General features: G+C 33.2%; 1 protein-coding gene across 3 annotated transcripts in view; it reads left to right on the top strand.

Annotated features, from left to right (window-relative positions):
• The window catches only part of PIBF1 (progesterone immunomodulatory binding factor 1), a 271,889-nt gene that overhangs the window by 6,499 nt on the left and 244,549 nt on the right, over nucleotides 1–20,841 (top strand). For all 3 annotated transcript variants that reach the window (XM_031958466.1, XM_031958465.1, XM_031958464.1), the window contains exons 3-5: nucleotides 4,651–4,751; nucleotides 6,266–6,464; nucleotides 7,380–7,499. In XM_031958466.1, coding sequence (XP_031814326.1) covers nucleotides 4,651–4,751; nucleotides 6,266–6,464; nucleotides 7,380–7,499 — 420 coding nt within the window. The remainder of the gene's footprint in view (nucleotides 1–4,650; nucleotides 4,752–6,265; nucleotides 6,465–7,379; nucleotides 7,500–20,841) is intronic.

Below are 20,841 nucleotides of genomic sequence, written 5' to 3' on the forward strand. Positions count from 1 at the left end.
ATGCATTATAAAACCTAGTGACCCCAATAACTTCTTCTAAAACTTGTATTAACTCAGTGCCTGTCACATCGTAAGTATATAATAAATCCTTGTTGACTGTTGTCAGTGATATCTACATTTTTCTTTTCTAAATTTTCATCCTTTTATCTAGTTGACAACACCTGATACTGTTAATTCTCCCCTGTAGACACTCCTTCCTGTCTTTTTTATGACATTTCTTCCTTCTGGCTCTCCTATCTGCCATTCGTTTGCTGGATTATCACTGAAATCTTTCCCCCATATGTTCAGTACCATCTAGCACTCTTTGTTGGACAATCTACCATTTTCTAAATATGCTAGTTTTTTGACTTTACTAGTTCTCATGAGTTTAACTGTCAGCTCTATACATATAACTCCCAGATCTACACAATCCTCTCTACTCTCTCCTAAGCAGTCTCACACTCCCAACTCCCTTTTGAACACATAGGTATCCTTAGGCATCTTAAATTCACCAAGTCTGAACCAAAACTGATTGTGTCCCTCTTGTCTCACATCATCTCCTCCTCCCTCGGCTTAACTTTCCTATTTCTGTTGGAAGCATCTCCCTTCTTCTAGTCATCCTCTTTCATACCTTTGGAGTTATTTTTGACTTTTTATTCTCCCTCTCTACTCTGATCTAATCTATTATCAAGTTTTATCCATTTTACATTTGCAACACTTTTCCTTCAATTCAGCCACCAACATTGAGGCCCTCATCACTTCTTGTCTAAACTATTGAAATAACCTAATTTCTTTGCATCCAGTTATTATCCCCCACATAACTGCCAAAGCAGCTTTTCCTAAACATAAATCTAACCATGTTGTTTCCCTTCTCTAGAAGTTCCAGTTCTTTCTACAGTAAAATACAGTTTTTTTCTAAGTCTTTCATAATCTGAATTTGTTTCCAGGACAATTTTGGTACATTACTAGGCAAAAGGCAAATAATACCTTGGGAGGAAGGTGGTTCTTTATGGGAGGAAGATCATTAAGTAATTAGATGAGTATTTCTTAAGTATCTTACAGAGAAAATATAAATGTAAAATTTTACATTTGGATTTATACAGTCACTTTCACGAATATAATATGGGGAAGTGTGACTAAATAGCAGAAAAATATCTGTGAGCTTCAATTTCCTCTTAAGTTCTACAATGTGCTAGGGAAACCATGAAAAATAGTCAGTCTTGGGCTGTATTAAAAGTATTGTATACAGAGCTGGTACACCACTTGACAAGGGGCCTAACACTGAATGAATGTATACTTACTAACACTGAAGGTGAAAGTTCTGTTCTACTATATATTATTTAAACCGCATATAAGTTTAGTGCTCAGTTCTTTTCATCCTTATCCTTTTAATTTTTACAAAATCCTCTCCTATCTTTCCTTCCGTCCCCACATTATGCTGCTTGAACTGTCACCATCATCCTCATCTCTCCTACCAAGTCAACAAATCAAGCATTTAGTTAAGTTTCTGTTCTCTGCCAGACATTCTGTCAAGTTCCACCAGAACCTTCAAAACTCTGTTCCTTAAGCTGGGCTGTAATATAGGAGCTTTCATTTCAATTTGTCCTGAACCAGGCTTCTACTCTACTTCCCAGCTGCATCTACACCTTCCAGTGCAAGGGTATTCACCTATATTCCAACTTCTGGCTTCCCTTTATATGCTGTCTTTTCCCATTAGAATGTCCTTGGGGGCAGAGACTGATTTGCTTGTCTTTGTAACTCCAGTGCTTAGCACCTAGCACATCATATAGCAATTGCTTATTAAATGCCCCATCTATTTCTTACCATTCGTTGAAATTGTTCTCCCAAATGACTTCTTATTTTCTCTCTGAGATCTTTTTTGCAATCTGCATCCTTCTCAAAGTCTGTATATTATTTAAAGATGTTGATCATTCTTTCTGTTTCAATACTTTTTTCTCTGGGTTTTTGCAATACATCTTTCACCTGGTTCTTCTAAATTTTTTTTTGACAGATCTTTCTCAATCTTCTTTATTCATTTTCATCATATCAAGCCCATAAACCATGGGTATTCCTCCCCTCTCCCCCAGGCTCTATCAGTTACTATAGTGATTTTCCTAAAGTACAATTCTGATTATGTTATTTCCCTACTCAGTAAAGTTGAATACTCTTGTTACCTCCAGAAGCTAATATAATTTCCTTTTTGGTATGGCTTTTCGCAAACTGACCTCTTTTCATCTTCAAGTCATCTTAAACTTTATTCCTTTCAATAGACTCAAATATCTAGTTGCTGTTCCATGCACACAAATATCATCTCTTAACTGTAGTTGCAGTGACTGTTTCCCCTCCCTATGCCTGAAATATTCTCCTATCTCACCTCTGCCACCTGGTTCTTCATTTTTCTTCATGATTCAGCTCTGCTCTAGTAAGAGACCTTTCCAGTGAGTTCTTTCGCCAATCTTTTACTGCCACCATGATGTTAGTTCCTTTCAATGATCCTGTATATATCTTATACATATATATAATTGTTTTCATGTTTTATTCAACATCAGAATGTATACTTCTTGAGGGTAGGAACTATGTACTTGCTTTTTTTTATATCGGCACTTAGCATTGTGCCTATCACGTAGTAAATGTTTAATAGATGCTTTTTTTGTAAGTTTGTTTATTTTTAACACACATTGCTTTATGAATCATGTTGGGAGAGAAAAATCAGAGCAAAAAGGAAAAATCATGGGAGAGATTAAAAAACAGAAAAAAGAAGTGAACATAGCATGTATTGATTTACATTATCTCCTTATAGCTTTTTCTGGATGCAGATAAAATTTTCTGTCCAAAGTCTATTGGGATTGCTTTGGATCACTGGACCACTTAGAAGAACCAAATCTTTCATAGTTGATCATTGTAGCAATTATTGTTATTATGTATAATGTATTCCTGGTTCTGCTCGTTTCACTAAGCATCAGTTCAAGTAAATCTTTCCAATCCTTCCTATAATCAGCTTGTTCATCATTTTTTATAGAACAATAATATTCCATTACCTTCATATAACACAGCTTGTTCAGCCATTCCCTAGTTGATGGGTATCTTCTCCTTTTCCAATTCTTTGCTACCACAAAAAGATTTGCTACAAACATTTTTGCACATGTGGTTCCTCTTCCCTCCTTTATGATTTCCTTGGGGTACAGATCCAGTAATGATGCTGCTGGGTCAAAGGGTATGCAGAGTTTTATAGCCCTTTGGTCATAGTCCTAATTACTTTCCAATGATACCATTACTAGCTTTTGTATCCCAAAGTGATTTAAAAATAAAAGGAAAAGGACCTAGATGAACACAAATGTTTATAGTAGCTCTTTTGTGGTGACAAAGGATTGAAATTAAAAGAATGCCCATCAGTTGAAGAATGGCTGAACAAGTTGTGATATATGATTGTGATGGAATATCTTTATACTATAAGAAAGGACAAGCAAAACCTGAAAACTTCAACTTTAGTTTTCTTCATGATAGTCTTGTTTATGCTTACTGTAAGCATTGTAAAGGAAGATCACCAAGTGCCCTGTGAAGTTACATTTGTAAGAAAACTACTCCTGCTACTCTTTTTTTTTTACTCATGTGGCTCAAGAGAACCTGCAGAGCCATCCTTAGATTTAGCTAACATTTTTTTTTATGTTTTCTCTTCTGATTAAGATCTAGACTATCAATATGGATGACATTCAGTTCTTCTAGTAGCATATAAACTTCACTGTTCAAAAGTTTGAGATTAAAAGAAGGGATATCATTTAAGTAAATACAGACAGCCTGAGATCTATTTAATTCTTAGCACCTAACTAATCTCATTTTAGCTACTCAGCTATCACTGGAAAAGTAAAAACAGTGAAGTCAAATTTAAGGAATGTTATGCTTTTTTTCCTCTTCTTCTATTTCACTGAAGTAGGTAAACAAAAAATAATAGTACCAGTTATAGTAATAGTACCAATAATAATATCAGCTGATTTTCTGGTAATGATCTTTTTCATTTTGATTTGCTGATCTTTTAATATGCTGATATAATCTAGTGACAATTTTAATTAGACTCATAGAAAAAAGAGGATGTGTGTGTGTGTGTGTGTGTGTGTGTGTGTTTGGAACCTGGTATAACTTGTTTTCTAAGCCTCCCAGAACCTATAATCATCTCAATTATTTTAGAATTATATACAGATTTCTATTGTAATTTTGTAATTTCTCGTTTCCTTTTCATTTTTGAAATTCAGTGACTCCAAATAGTCCAAAATCCTTTTATCCCAATATAAGCAAGGGCAAAGAAGCTGCTAAATTTAGAGGCATTTAATTTATTATAAATACATGTTTAAGCCCTTTTATTAAGATTATGGCCTATTGGAAAGAGATCTGTGTTTTATACCTCAAGTCATATTAGGCATATTAGGCAGTATTTGGCTTTATGCAGTCTCATATTTGTAAGTAGAGTGAAAATACAATTTCTCATGAACAGTCGTTTAAATTTATAAATGTGTAGCCATTGATAGATCTGAGTTCTAAAGATGAAAGTGAAAATTCTGTCCTTTTTTTTTTTCAGTTCCCTATTATCCTTTGCTTCCCATTTTGTCCCAAAGATTACTTTCTTGAAAAGAAATTTGTTGAAGAATTGCCTATATAATAGATTCTCTTTTGATGTAGATTGAAGAGTTGGAGGAGAAACTTAATGATACTCTTCACCAGAAGCAACTGTTGGCCTTGAAATTGGATAACCAGTTGACATTCCAGAAAAAGGATGCCAGGTATAAAGACATTTAAAAAGTAGCATTATTAATGAGTGTATTAGACTATCATTGTTTTATTTCTTATGCTGTTTATAGAGTGGCTTATGCCTCAAAATAATGGATCCAAAGATGTATTCCGTATTGGTTTGTGTTTTGTTTTCTCATTAAATATTTGAAGCAAAACGTAGAGAAATTGTGCTATTGAATTAAATATTTGGTGATCTATATTACTCTATGCTCAAAATGTTTGAAAAGAGAATTAATGAAGCTTCTCTTAAGTTTATGAGACAAATATGAAATGATATCTCAGGAAATTAGGGAAAACAACCCTAAAATTTGCCTAGCACACATGGCTTTTTGTACACACAAAGATCATATGACTCAGAAAAAATTTGTGTAATACCTTACTCCTGAATAGAGAATAGAGAAAGACAATTCATTATTAGGCTGTTTTTACAAATCTGTGGAGAATTTTCTTGATTAGGAATTTGGTTTTTTTCTTACAAGCTTAAGATTATTTAAAACCCTCATATTTTACAATAATAATATTACTATTGTTGTCATTATATTGACACCCATTTTGAGTATCATTTATGTCCACTGTAAAGGTAGAGTTTCTGATTACTTATACCATGAAAATTGTATCTTGGAAACTTTTTAGTTTCTGTAATCCACTTTGTGAGTTTATTTGAAGCTTGTTTATTGAAAAGGTTGAATTCTTTCCATTTTCATAAATGTGACACTGTAATATGGCTTATATTGAGGCTTGTTACCATAGATCACTTTGAGAATTGTTTGGGATAATGATCATTTGAGTACATGTATTTAATGATGCTTTGCTTTTTTCCTTTAATTTAGGTAGTAGCATGCCCTACCACATACAGGCCAACTTCTGTTATCATCTCCCAACTATAAAGGATTATTAATCCTGAGTCACAGATGCTATGACAATATTTTGATTTGTTTCTGATTTTAAAAAGTAAAAACAAAAGAATTAGATAATGATTTCACCTACTTCAGATAAGCTTAAATAAATGCTGCTCATGTTATTTTAAAAAGGGGATAGCAATAGATATTTATGGGGAAAAGATGAGAAGAAAATGCAAAAGAGCTATGCTACTTTAAGATGATTAGACAAATGTTATTTTGCTTGATTATCGATGCTACTTTTCTCACCTTCCATTTGGAAATGAACGGAAGGGAGAAATTTAAGTCAGAGAGGAACAGGATATTTAATAGTGATAAATTTCTTTATCCATGTGTTTATTATATGTATGTAGTGATTTGTTGATATTGTTTATATTTCCATTGGAATTTTCAGTTAAGGTTCTCAATTGCCTAAACTGGATCAGAACTCATGCATATGGTATGCTAATATCAGATCTATATGTTGATTTGAAATATCAGTATTTAACAGCAAAAAGCAGCATTTGGTTGCCATTTCCTTATATACTGTACTATAGTAAAAAGTTATTTAAAATAAAGCTTCAGAGGTTTTATATAAGTTCACTATAAACTTTCTCTTAATGTAGAAAATATCAGGAATTAATGAAACAGGAAATGGAAACCGTCTTATTGAGGCAGAAACAACTCGAAGAAACAAATCATCAATTAATAGAGAAGGCTGGAGATATTCGTCGTAGCTTGCGTGACTTGGAGTTAACAGAAGATAATTATGTGAAATTGAAGTCTCTTCCTGAGGATCAACTTTCTATTCCTGAATATGTATCTGTAAGTTTTTTTTTAAACCCTATTAAAAACATTTTAATGAGACAATAATAGACATTATATTTATTATAATGACATGTAATGCCATTATCTCTTTACAATTCTTTAACGCTTAGGGCATCATTGAAAAATACTATTTTTTTACAGAACTCATCACCAGTTTTTTTTTTTAATTGTGAAACTTCAGTTGTTTATTTGATGCTTAATGATAATCTTACTGAACTTATGGGCTTTCCATCTTTTCTTGTCTCTTTGTATCAGGTTCAGCCAAAACTTCTCAGAATTCCTTAATTGATTAAGTCCTCCATATAGATAATAGCATGGGAAAATTAGAATTATTCATTTAAGAGATGGATAGGACCTTAGTCATCACTTAGTTATATCACCTCATTTTGTAATTGAGGAAAGTCATAGTCAAATGAGGTTCAAGCAAAGCTTCTTAAACACTGGGTTGCAAACCCATATAGGGTCATGTAACTGAATGTGGGGGTTGGAAAATTATGATTTATTATAAGTAAATGTTTGATTTGTATACCTGTGTAATATACTTGGGGTCACACAAAATTATCTCGGGGAAAAGGGGATCAAGAGTTGAAAAAGTTTAAGAAGTACTCACATAAAGCAAGTGACAAAAGCAGAATTTGACCCTAAATCCTCTGATTCTAAGTATAACACTCTTTCCCCTAAAGCATGCCATCCCCATCCAATAAGGAAAGCCTCCTAGAAAACAGTGTTTGAGATGATATAATTGTAGTTGATCATGATAGATGACTTAGTCTGAAGATTGACTCTCCTCCCTCTCCCCCCAATTTATATCTCTTCTGTTAGAGTTCTAATGAACAGGTGACTGTGTGTTTTGGCATATATTAATTGTAATTGGATTTCAAAGTCACTCATAATGACATCTTTTTTTTTCAGATTCGATTCTATGAAGTAGTAAATTCTTTAAGAAAAGAAGTAAATGAACTGCAGGTGAAAAAGAATGACCTTTCAGAAGAACTAATTGATTACAAATCCCAGTTAAAGCGATTATTAGAGGTTTGTACAATTCAATTTACTAAGAAAAATAATATTTCTCTTTTATGTTATATGCTACTCTTTTCCTGATAATGAATTACTTTTTATCTTTTTGATGTCTTCATGGTAGTCAAGAGGACTGACTGGAAAAGGTCTACTTTTCTAAAAAACTATAGGAAGGATATGGAAGAATGACTGCTTCTCATATTTCCCTTTTTAGGGGAAGGGATAGTGGTAGTACAGATGGGACAGGATGAAGAGGAGGAGAAAAGGAGAAAAAAAGTTTAAGATATTAACTAGTTTGGAAGTTCATCAAATAAGATGATTTACTTTTCAAGGAATCTCAGTATCTCATCCCTGAGTAATAATCTCTGTGTAATCTTACAGATTTGGTATATGTATGTTCTTGTGACTTAGAAATTTTTCTTAAAGAGTAAGACCCAGGAATAGACTAGGAACAGTAACTCCAAGGCAGTATATGTGCCAGCTTTAGAAGAGAAAGGGAAATTTTCATATTCCTAACTCTCTTGCAGAGGAGTGGAAGTACTTCTCCCACCTCAGTGTGTCATTCATCTATGCTCTGGATCTGAGCCACAGACATGATGAAACAAGCCCAGTTTGAGATCACTATCACAAATTAATTCTGGGAGGACTTCAGGGCATCTATAGTCCAATTTCCTTATTTCATTCATTCATTTAATTAGGAAGCTTTGCCTAGTGGGTTAAGTCTCCAGTCTGATAGTCTCTGGCTGTGTAACTATGGTTATGTCACCTCAATTTTTAGCACCCCAGCCAACTCCTCTTTCTAAGGCTGTCAGCTGCAGAAAAGATCCTTAAATGCATTAATAAGGGAAATTGTCCCATGTCTTCTAGTTCATGCTAAAACTTTCAACAGGATGCCTTTTCTAACCAGTCTCAATTCTGGTTCCTTCATTTTTTTGATTATTTCCATTTTCTCCTGTATATATCTAATTTGTACAGATTGTTTGCATATCATCTTCTCCATTAGATTGTGAGTTCTTTAAGATTTTATCTTTCGGTCAATATTGAAAAATTACCCATATGTTGCATATGCTTTGTAAATAAAAAGCTACAAAAAATGTTTTTTTACCTTTCTTGGCACAATGGCTGGCACTTAATAATGTTATTTGACTGACTAGAAAACACTGTACTTAGGATGAACCTGATAACTGTTTTAAAGTATTTGGAGAAACTATGGAAGGAGGAAGAGTTAATTATATTTGGCTTCAGAAGGCAATAATTGGAAGGCAATAACATTTCCTTAATGTTAGGAAAAACTTCCTAATAGTATTATCTGTAAGTGAAATGAACTCCCCTTGGAGAAGTTAGGCTTCTCTTTAATAAAGGCCTTTAAAGAGAGGCTGATGACTACTTGTTGATTATTTTCTGGGAATTTTAGGTATGATTGGGCTAGATGGTAACAGAGATTCCTTCCAACCAGGAAGAGAAGAGGATATTGCTGATAATTTTAACATTAGTGGAGATGCCATGTTCTAATCTCCAAAACTGCTTGGAATATATCAGAATGCATATTTTATTGAAACATTGATGTGAAATGACATTGAATGTCTTTTTGTTTTTAATCAATTCTGTCTATTAGTAATAAAGATTGATTAGCAAACACTGACCAGCAATAAAATCTATGGCCACTGTCTTTGGTGGTAAAACTACCAAGGGTCTATTATATGACAAAGTTCCAACTTGTCAGTCTATTGATAAAGAGATGTAAAGTTCAGTTACATTCCATGAGAGAAAATTAACAATTATTTGTTTAAAAGTAATTAAAGAATTTTACTTTTTAAAAAAATGTTCTTTCATCACTCAAGTTTCTTCCACTCTAACACATTGAAAAAGATCTAGGTAATAGGATGGGATAAAATAAGAAGCTGTTAGGATATTCATAAAAATTGTATATTTTTTCTTTTCTTTTTTTCTGGAGGGGGAAGTCTACACCCTTATATTTTATTATTACAGAGAACTCCTGAAAAAGGAAACTTCCTCCACCAGTGCAATTTGTAATTTATATAGTCTTAGTAATCTGGACCCTGAGAGGTTCAATGATTTGTCCAGGATCATAGTCAGTCTATTTCAGAAGCTTTATTTGGATCTAAGTCTTCCTGGCTCCAAGACTATCTTTCTATCCACTGTGCCTTGCTACCTCATTTGTTGTAATTATGAAGTTAAATGTTAAATTTAGAAAAAATAATTGACTTGATAGCCTTTAGCCAAGAGGTTTTTTTTTTAATTAATAAGAATTTCATTTCCTTCTTGTCTCATCTTTTATCCCCATTGACATTTAAAAAAAAAAAAAAGCAAAAGTTAAAAAATTATACAGAAATTACACAGTTAAGCAAAACTTATTACCACATTGGCCATATGTCCACAAATGTATTTTGCATCTTGAGTCCATCCCCTTTCAGAAAATAGGTGAGCTGAAAGTTTTGATGGAATTTTAAGTATAAAATTATAGAACTATTAACTAAATTGCAGTATTACAAAATACTACTAGAGGACTGACCATTACTATCCTGAATCATCTTCAAAAGGAAGTTCTAGATAGGATCCTTCAAACTCTTTAAGATGGGGGGAGTGATACCTTTTAAGCTCCCATGCTATTTGAGCCGATATAAATATACATAGAGAGGAAAAGGAGCAGCGAACATCTATGCAAACTTTTTGTGTTAGAGGAGAGGCAACACTGTTTTCATAAGAAATAAGGGATAAATAGGTACATGTATGAAAGACAAACTAGTGAATCTTTATACTTTCAGAAAGTTATTGCTATTCCAGATAGAACCTTTTTTTAAAAGTTAGTTTGGGATTTGGAGAATTATTAAGTCATGGATAAAAAACTAGCCATTCTCCAGTTGATAAATGGTCAAAGGATATGAACAGAAAATTTTTTAGATGATAAAATTAAAACCATTTTTAGTTATATGGGGGAAAAAATGCTCTGAATCACTATTGTGCAAAGAAATGCAAATTAAGACAACTCTGAAATATCACTACACAGTTAGTTAAGGTGACAGGAAAATTTTGGAGGGGTTGTGGGAAAACTAGGACATTAATACATTGTTGGTGGAGTTGTGAACTGATTCAACCATTCGGAAGAGCAATTTGGAACTATGCCCAAAGGGCTATCAAACTGTGCATACCCTTTGATGCAAAAATATTTTTACTAGGTCTGTACCCAAAGAGATTTTAAAGGAGGGAAAGGGACCCTCCTGGGCAAAAATATTTGTGACAGCCCTTTTGTAGTGGAAAGGAACTAGAAACTGAGTGGATGTCCATCAGTTGGAGAATGGCTGAATAAATTATGGTATATGAATGTTATGAAATATTATTGTTCTAGAAGTTCTAGAAGAAATGATCAGCAGGATGATTTCAGAGAGACTTGGAAAGACTTATATGAACTGATGCTAAGTGAAGTGAGTAGAACCAAGTTAACATTATACACAGCAAAAAAATTATGCAACTGTCAATTCTGATGGACATGGCTCTTTTCAACAGAAAGGTGATTCAGGCCAGTTCCAATGGATCTGCATTCAGAGATGGTAGAATTCTTAAAAGATGCTAAATCACTGGAATTGATAAAGACAATGATTATATACTTAGTACTTATTAGAGTTCACACCTTTAAGAGAGCATAAATAAGCTAGGAGCCTCAACCAGGATGCACTTCAGGAGATTCACAAGTCAGGATTCAGTCCAGGAGATTCACAAGTCAGAAAGACAAGCCCACTCTTAGAGGCGGAGTCAGATTCATTCCAACTTCCACCTTTGTGCTGGCTGGAGATTTGGAGGAAGAGAGGTGAAGCTGGCAGAGGCAAAGGACTAGTGGCAAGAGCTCTCAGAACCAAGGAGAGTAATAGGCCTCTAAGAAAGCTACCCGGGCTATTTTGAAGGAGACAATAAAGGATCTGAACTTTAACAGCTGGCTGCATTTGTGGTTATTACTCTGAACTAAAAGGAAGGCTGCCTCCAGAAGCCCCCCAGGAAACCTGTTCCCAGAAAATATTATATTTTAGAGAAGAGAATAATACACAGAAAGAGGATTGTGGGGACTGAGTGTAGATAACAACATAGTCTTTTCATTTTTTTGGTGGTTTGCTTGATAATTTTTTTCTTTTCTCATTTTTTTTTATTATTGATTTGATTTTTCTTGTACAGCATGATAACTTCAAATATGTATAGAAGAATCACACATTTTTAACATATATTGGATTACTTGTCATCTGAGGAGGAGGTTGGGGAAAGGGAGGGAAAAATGGTTTGGAACACAAGGTTTTGCAAGAGTGAATGTTGAAAAATATGTAAGCATATAGTTTTTTTTTTTTTTTTTTTTTTTTTATTAAAGGCTTTTTATTTATAAAACAAATGCATGGGTAATTTTTCAACATTGACCCTTGCAAAACCTGTTCCAAATTTTCCCCTCTTTCCCCTCATCCCCTCCCCAAGATGGCAGGTAGTTCAATACATGTTAAATATGTTAAAATATGTTAAATCCAATATATGTATACATAGTTATACAGTTATCTTGCTGCACAAGAAAATTCGGATCAAGAAGGAAAAAAAAATACTGAGAAACAAAACCAAATGCAAGCAAACATCAATAGAAAGTGTGAAAATACTGTGTTGTGGTCCACACTCAGTTCCCATGGTTCTCTCTCTGGATGTAGATGGCTCTCTTCATCACTGAGCAATTGGAACTGGTTTGAATCATCTCATTGTTGAAGAGAGCCAGAATCAGAATTGATTATTGTATCAATTGAGGGGAGAAGGGACATTGTCTTGTTGTTGTCATGTGTGATTATGATCTTCAGGTTATGATTATGATCTTCTGATTCTGCTCATTACACTCAGCATCAGTTCATGTAAGTCTCTCCAGGCCTCTCTGAAATCATCCCATTGGTTGTTTCTTACAGAACAATAATATTCCATAGCATTCATATACCATAATTTATTCAGCCATTCTGTAATTGATGGGCATCCATTCAGTTTCCAGTCTCTTGCCACTACAAAAAAGGGCTTAGGTATATATTTTGAAAATAAAAAGCTTTAAAAGAAAAAAAAAAAAAAACATGTTTCAATGGGGGTGGGAGGGCAAGAACTGACTTGGGAATAAAAAACAAAAGATAGGGATAAAATAGACACTTTTAAGTGCTAAGATTAACTTTGAGTTTCTCTGTGGAAGAAACTGTACAGTGGAATCTCTTATTTTGTACCATGTCCTTCCATGTAGTAGATGATAATCAGATTGTATAGAAGGAAAATTGGAAAATGAGTTTCAGGATGGAAAATTGCAACATGTTTCAATCAAGAAAAAAACAAGAACTGACAGGTTCTGGGCTATTGATTAAAATTAAGAAAGCAAAGCAATCATTTATATACTCCATGTTTAAAGAAAACATGCTATTATGATGAGAGAAATAATTAAAAACAAGAATTTTGAACTCTTTCTCTTCTTCTGTATACCAGTCTTCGTCCTACCAATCCTCTATTTGTGCCCTTGATCCCCTACCATGTTTTCTAGAGTTTTTCCTTTTGATCACTTCTTCTCTCATCTTCAGTCTGTCTTCATCTATTGGCTCTTTCCTTTCTGCCTACAATATACTCAATCTCCCTACTCCTTAAAAAAAATTTTTTTTTCGCTAAATTCTGTCATTCACTCAAGCTGAAGCCTTCATCTCTTCTCCCTTTCATATTGAGACTGTAATGGGTCATCTATAATAAGTGTTTGTTTCCTCAACTTTCCCTTTTCAACCATGTACACTATGGCTTCTTGATTCTATTCTCTCTTTATTTGACCTCTCCAGGGTTCCTCAGAATTTAGTTCTGAACCTGGCTCTTCTCTTTTTGTATTCTCTTGATTAACTCATTTAATCTCCATGGTTTTGGTTATCATAACTATTTTTCATGCCCCACTTATATTCCATGGTATAGATTACCTACTTTCCTGCTATGCACTCTGTCCTCCCCTCAAATTCTTATAATCTTCAACTTCAAACATAAAGTTCCTTAAGGTCAGGAATATGGATTTTATCTTTTTTTTTTTCTTTTGGCTCTAAGACCTATTACTGCTTTCTACATAGTAAGCACTTAATAAAAAGTTACAATTTATGAATTATGAGTATGGTTAGAATATTCTGGTTTTTGAATGGCATATAAAGTGAACTTGGAATTGGGAGAAGAATAAGTTTAAGACATATTTTTAAAAACACTATTTTGTTGTTCTGTTGTTCAGTCATTTTTAGTCTTGATTGACTTTGCAACTCCTTTGGAGTTTTCTTGGCAAAGATACAGGAGTGGTTTACCATTTCCTTCTCCATATCATTTTACAGACAAGGAAACTGAGGTAAAGAGGATTAAGTGACTTACCCAAATTCATACAGTTAGGACGTGACAGAGGCCAGTTTTGAACTCAGGCAGAGAAGTTTTCTTGACTCCAGGCTCAACTGTGTATCCACTGCATCACCTAGCTACCAAAATTATTTCTTCATTGGGTTGTAAATTTATGAGCCTTATAAGAGACTAAGAAAACAAGATTCATAAAAAGTATGAACAAATTCAGAAATGTTAGGTTCATAAAGGTTTTTTCGGAGAGAATAGAATGTTTAGGGTGGGGAGGAAGAAGTAAAGTTCATCTCAGTCAGCAGTACCTTCATACTTGCTTTTGTCCTGTATCAAATACAATGCTCTATTTGATTGGTTGACCCAGTAGGCCTGGTCTTAATTATTTTGACCACAAGATGGCAGCATCTTTCCATTTGTTTTTCAACTTAAGAAATTGGAAATTGTTTTCTTGTAATACCAATCAAAAGCAATATAGTTGTTTACCTTTCCTTTTAAAAACCCATAAGCAAAACGTATGATGATCACCACAAAATAATAACAAAATCTTTGTAGCTTCCAATGGAATTTAATAAATTCTGATGGTATGAAATTAGCCATATAATCTGTCTGAGTTATAAAATCTACAATTCATCCCATGGGGAACTTAATTCCTTAGCATAAAAAGACCTATCAAGTAATTAAATTTTTCTTAAATTAAAAGCTACAAAAGTCTATAGTAAATTGAACATCTCTGTTTTGTTGTGCATATTTGCTCTTATTAAATGTGAATTTAACCTCAGGCATTTGATTTTAAAAGGAATGATTTTTAAAACTGTAAGAAGTGACAGTCTGGTTGTATCCTATCATGTTCAGAACATGTCTGGACTTTTATGTATAGTTCAGGCCCTCAAAGCAATGAAAATATGTTTTATCAAGATATTTCCTTGTTTAGCAGCCTCATTATATTTCTGGAAACAAAACCTGCAAGGTTACTTTTAGACTGAACTTAAACATTCAAAAGCAAGTTTTTATTTGCATTGCCAAAAAGTAGGTATTTTAACAAGTAACACACTCATATCATTGAGGTTTTATAATGTGTTATGGTAATCAGACTACAGCCTGTTTTTTATTTTTATTTATTTATTTATTTATTTTATTTAATAGCCTTTTATTTACAGGATATATGCATGGGTAACTTTACAGCATTAACAATTGCCAAACCTCTTGTTCCAATTTTTCACCTCTTACCCCCCCACCCCCTCCCCCAGATGACAGGATGACCAGTAGATGTTAAATACATTAAAATATAAATTAGATACACAATAAGTATACATGACCAAAACGTTATTTTGCTGTACAAAAAGAATCAGACTCTGAAATATTGTACAATTAGCTTGTGAAGGAAATCAAAAATGCATGTGTGCATAAATATAGGGATTGGGAATTCAATGTAATGGTTTTTAGTCAACTCCCAGAGTTCTTTTTCTGGGTATAGCTGGTTCAGTTCATTACTGCTCCATTGGAAATGATTTGGTTGATCTCATTGTACAGCCTGTTTTTTAAAATACCTTCTTTCCAGACCCAACTGATTTTTTTTTTTTCTTTAAACATTTGGTTTTTTTATTTGTAGATTTATGTAGGACAAAGTAAATTGAAACAAGAACAATTTATGTAGTGACCACAGCAATGTACAGGTAAACAACAATGAAAGTCCTCCGATATCAGTCAATACAAGCAACCAATCTTGACTTCATAGAACTAATAGTGAAACATGGTTCTCTCTTCTTGGTTAAGAGATAGCAGTCTATACAGTATGTAAAAAAGGAGTCAGACAATGCAAACATGGCTCAGGTTGTATTTTTCTCAGTTGAATATATTTTTTTTTAATTTAATAGCCTTTTATTTACAGGATATATACATGGGTAACTTTACAGCATTAACAACTGCCAAACCTCTTGTTCCAATTTTTCACCTCTTACCCCCCAACTGATTTTTTTTTTAAGCAAACATTTATGTGGTGTTTTTAAAATTGGCAACATACTTTACATGTTATCTCTTTTGATCATCATGACTACCCTGTGAAGTAGGTGCTTAATATTATTATCCCTGTTTTATAGATGAGGAAACTAAGATATAAAGAGGTTATATGATTTGCCCAGGATTGTACAACTAGAAACTCTTCCCCCCCTCTAAGGCAATTGGGGGGTAAGTGACTTGCCCAGGATCACACATCTAGGAAGAACTAGAAACTCTTGAGTGACAAAATTTAAACTCAGGTCTTCCTTATCAAGTTCAGAACCAGCTGTTGTGCCACTCAGCAAAGGTGCCTTTATAAGTAAGGGAAATGGAACAAGCATTTGTTAAGTTCCTACTAAGTATCAGGCACTTTGCAAATATCTAGTTTGATCCTCAAGACAACCTTGTGAGGTAGGTGCTATAATTATCCCCATTTAAGAGTTAAGGAAATTGAAACAGACAGAGGTTAAGTTACTTGTCCAGAATTACACCTCTAATAAGTGTCTGAAGCTGGAATTTGAACTCAAATGTTCCTAATTCCAGACCCAGAAATCTATCTGGCCATCTAATGTGTTCCTTTGTTGTCTGCTTTCACTGATATATCCTTTTTCCTCTTCAATGTCTTCCATAAAGCTGCCAAATTGATATTCTTAATCACTGGCCTAACCCAGAAGTGGCTCTTTTATTGCCTCCAGGATAAAATATTAACTCCTTTATTTGGCATTTAAGTTTCTTTGTAATCTGATTTCAACCTATCTCTCCAGGACTATTACACATTTCCCCGCCTCTCTACTTTGTAATACAGCCAAAGTGAGATTTTTGTTCTTTTCTGTTTCATGAATTTTCATCTCTAGTTTTCATGCTTTCTGAACAGGTTTTTCTTTATTCCTAGAAGACTCTTTCTCTTTCCCTCTGCTTATAATCTCCACAGAATATAAGCTTCTTGAGGTCACTACTTTTATATCTGTAGTGCCAGCACAGTGCTTTATACTAACAAATTCTTAATTGTTTAACAGGGTGATCCTAGAATAACTTAACAATCCAAAGAGAAATCAGTTGAAGTTTGGTCTCCTTAATTTACTTAATTATACAATTTTGTATATTGTATAGAACATAGATTAGGTACCACAGAGAGAGTATTTTACTCTCTTTTGTATTAAAAACACAGTTATGAAGAAGAGATTCAGAAATTAACATATATATATATATATGTTCTATACAATATACAAAATTGTATAATTAAGTAAATTAAGGAGACCAAACTTCAACTACATTTCCAGCTCATTAATGCAAATAATATTCTTACCAAGGAAACAGATAATATTATTCTAAGTGTTATAACTATGACATAGTATATTAAGCAGTAACTTATACAGGAACTATATGTTGTATAAATAGAGAATCTGTGGTTAAGATTTAGAATTGCAGAAACCTAGTTCTTTCTCAGAGCACTAAGCTTTTTTGCTTCATTGTAAGTTTTCGGATCTTAAACTATGCATTTATTTTACATGTACGTATTTTACATATATGTAAATAGTATATAATGAAAAACTAGCAAATATTTTTAAAGTATGATATAAATGTTTGAATTGCAGAACATTAAATAAGAAAACAAAATATTGAATAATAACACAACTTTTTCTCCTGCCTGCTCAGTTTGGAACCTAAACATTTTTTTCTTCCAACTTTATAATAGTCTTTCTGACCTTGAATAAACCTGTATTTCCTGTTAATCAACAACTTGATCAAAAATAGTTTTCAGGAACTTGATTACAACTTTTTTACTTCCATAAAATATTTAACTTTTTAGATTAAAAGATTTATAGCCATTTGGGACCAAATTATTACTAACTGTAATTATCTTTATACATAATATTGTAACTTTATTAAATTAAATTAAAAGTGTTGCTAAACTCCAATTTTTTGTCATCTGATTTAGAATTGGAAGATTGAGTTTGAAGCTTTATTCTGCTCCTTATGAAATGACATTTGGCAACTTATTTAAATTCTCTGATCTTTAGTTTCTTCCTGATGTCATCAAAATATGGTCAGGAATCATGGGATCATAATTTTAGAGCTGGAAAGAGCCCTAGAGATAATTTAATCTAACCAAGTAATTTTAAGAGCTGAGATCCAGAGAGTTTAAATGATTGCCCAAGGTCATACAGGTAATAAGTGGCAGACTCATCATCAAATTTGTTTTTTTCTTATCTATGTTGTTATTTTACTCTATACCAAAGAGCATGTTTAATAAAGTGAAAGACTGTATCTCATATAAACTGTGAAACTCCCTTAATGCCTTTTACAATGTTCTACTTACCGTTAATCACTTAATAGGTGTTGCTGTTGTGTCTTAACAAGTACTTTTGGAAATGGAGCTCAAGAGTTCTCTACATGCTTTTTTTTCTATGTCATTATTCTCATAATTCATTTCTTTGATCAAAGTATAATTCAATTTTGGATAGATGGATACAGATCATAAATGACCTGTTAGGTAGTGGTGTATAGATCGTTGTGCCTTGAGTCAGGGAAGACTGGTGTTAAAATCTGGCCTCAAAGAGGGGTATTAATAGCACCTTTGACTTTCCAGTGTTATGAAGATCAAATAAGATAATATTTGTAAAATATCTTTTCTTCTTGTGTGATTCTCATCCATGCTTTTTGGGAGGATGTAGGAAGGTTAAAATCTTTGTTTCTTTTACTATACTTTGGATTTTCTGATCTCATGTTGGATTGTGCTTCATTGGAACCTATGTAAGATCTTACATTGATGCTTCATCTTGATATTATAGTGACTTTTTATTTTTTAAAGCCTATATAGAAAACAAACTTTTGACAAATGTTACTAAGCTGTATGCCCGTTGTGTGAGGCCCATCTTCACCTGAAGCGAGAAAAGTTCACTAGCAGAGTGGCTTTATGGTAGGGAATTTTTCAGATGCAGTATGTCTGAAAGACTATCTAATAATAGTCATGGTGTCTAACTTATAGAATCTATGTACATGAATAGAGAGAATACCCACAACCAGTGAAATCACAGATTTCTAAAGTGAAAATAAAGTGAAAATTTTGAATTCTGTATTATAAAAGTGAAATGGCAAATAACAAAGTGAAAAAACAGAATCAGAATTCAAGATTTAAGTTCTCTTGGAGTTTTTTAAGCTTTTTAAACTGACGATACTATATAACAGGGGTCCTCAAACTTTTTAAATAGGGGGCCAGTTCACTGTCTCTCAGACTGTTGGAGGGCCGGACTATAGTAAAAACAAAAACTTTGTTTTGTGGGCCTTTAAATAAAGAAACTTCATAGCCCTGGGTGAGGGGGATAATCGTCCTCAACTGCCGCATCTGGCCCGCAGGCCGTAGTTTGAGGACCCCTGCATAGGATTCCATGAAATCTTACATTTCTCCCTTTTGTAGAATTGCAAATTTAAACCTTTGTAGATAGAAGAAATACAAAATACCAGTGAATGGGAAAGAGATAACAACTGAAAATAGCGAATGTTAGGAATATTAAATGGAAAGCTTAGGTTGATAGTAATATTTAAATATCCCGTCTATATAGAACATTATATAAATGTAATGAGATGCCCAAGGAAAATTAAATACAATTTTTATATCAGGAATTATAGTTTAAAGCATTCTAATTTTTTACTGGAATTTCCAAAAGATGATTTTTTTATTTATACAGAGATAGAACTCTGATAAAAAATTATTTATCATATGAAAAATAACTAAGATAAAAAAAAAAGAAAGAAAAATAACTAAGATAAGTAACACTGACTTTTTATGTTGTTTTTTTTTCCTGCTGAGGCAATTGGTATTGAGTGACATGCCCAGGGTCACACAGGTAGGAAGTGTTAAGTGTCTGAGGCCAGATTTGAACTGGGGTCCGCCTGACTTCAGTACTGGTACTGTGTCCACTACACCACCTAGCTGCCCCTGACATTGACTTTTAAGTAGTTATGCAATTACAAAAAATTGATGACAATACTTTTTTTAATAACCTAATATTGATATCTTTAAGATATTAATCCACTTCGAATAGTGAATTGATGGAAGTTGCTTTAATACCTAAAATTATAAATCATATTTGTATTAATAATGGCTCATATTTATATCATACTTTCCTTTTGTATAGTGCTTATGTACATTATATCATTTGATGCTTAATACGACTCTGTGAGATAGATGCTGTTATTAGCATCATTTTGCTGATAAGGAAACTTTGGCTTCAAAAAGTTGTGGTTTTCCCAGGAAAATGTCTAAGACAGGAATCTGAGGTCTTCCTAGCTGTGAAGCCAGCATGCATGCTCTTCTCCATAACTGCCTCTATTATTATATGCCTGCACAGAGCAGACACCTAGTAAAGGTTTCTTGAATTTAAATTCTCTTAAAAGAATAATCTGTTTGAAATCTATGATGAAATAAACGAAAAATATGAAGAAAAACTCAACTGTAATAAGTAAACTATTAGTTTCTTATGTATTTTAGTAGCAATAGCAGACTTTTAAAATACACACATTTATGCATTTCTGCCTGTCTCAAAAAGTTTTTAAATGATTTAAAGACCTGAGAAACATGTGGTACTTTATAGAATGGAAATCTCAATTCATAACTGGAAATGTATCATTTCTTTAATTTTAATAGCAAAACAGACTTTTTCTCAGGTCTGAAATCAAAAGATCCCCAGTAGCAGGGATCCCTAACGTTTTTTGTTTGATGGACCCTTCTGGTAGGCTAGTGAAACTTATATCCTGGCCCTTCCTTTTTGAAATTTTGCTCTAGAAGTAAATTGTATCAGTTGAAATCTTTGATTAAGTAGACTATAGGAGAGAGGATAAGTAATCAAAGAGGTGCTCTTGGATTCACTTTATTACCTAATTGATGCTGTTTGATTTAGAAATGACTTCTTTTTTTAATAACTATGACAAAAAAATCCTTTGTTTTGCTTCATGTTTTCTGTTATATCTTGTGTACAGTGAAAAAAAAAAA

Source organism: Sarcophilus harrisii, chromosome 3 (assembly GCF_902635505.1).
Source record: "Sarcophilus harrisii chromosome 3, mSarHar1.11, whole genome shotgun sequence".
Classification (NCBI taxonomy): Eukaryota; Metazoa; Chordata; class Mammalia; order Dasyuromorphia; family Dasyuridae; genus Sarcophilus; species Sarcophilus harrisii.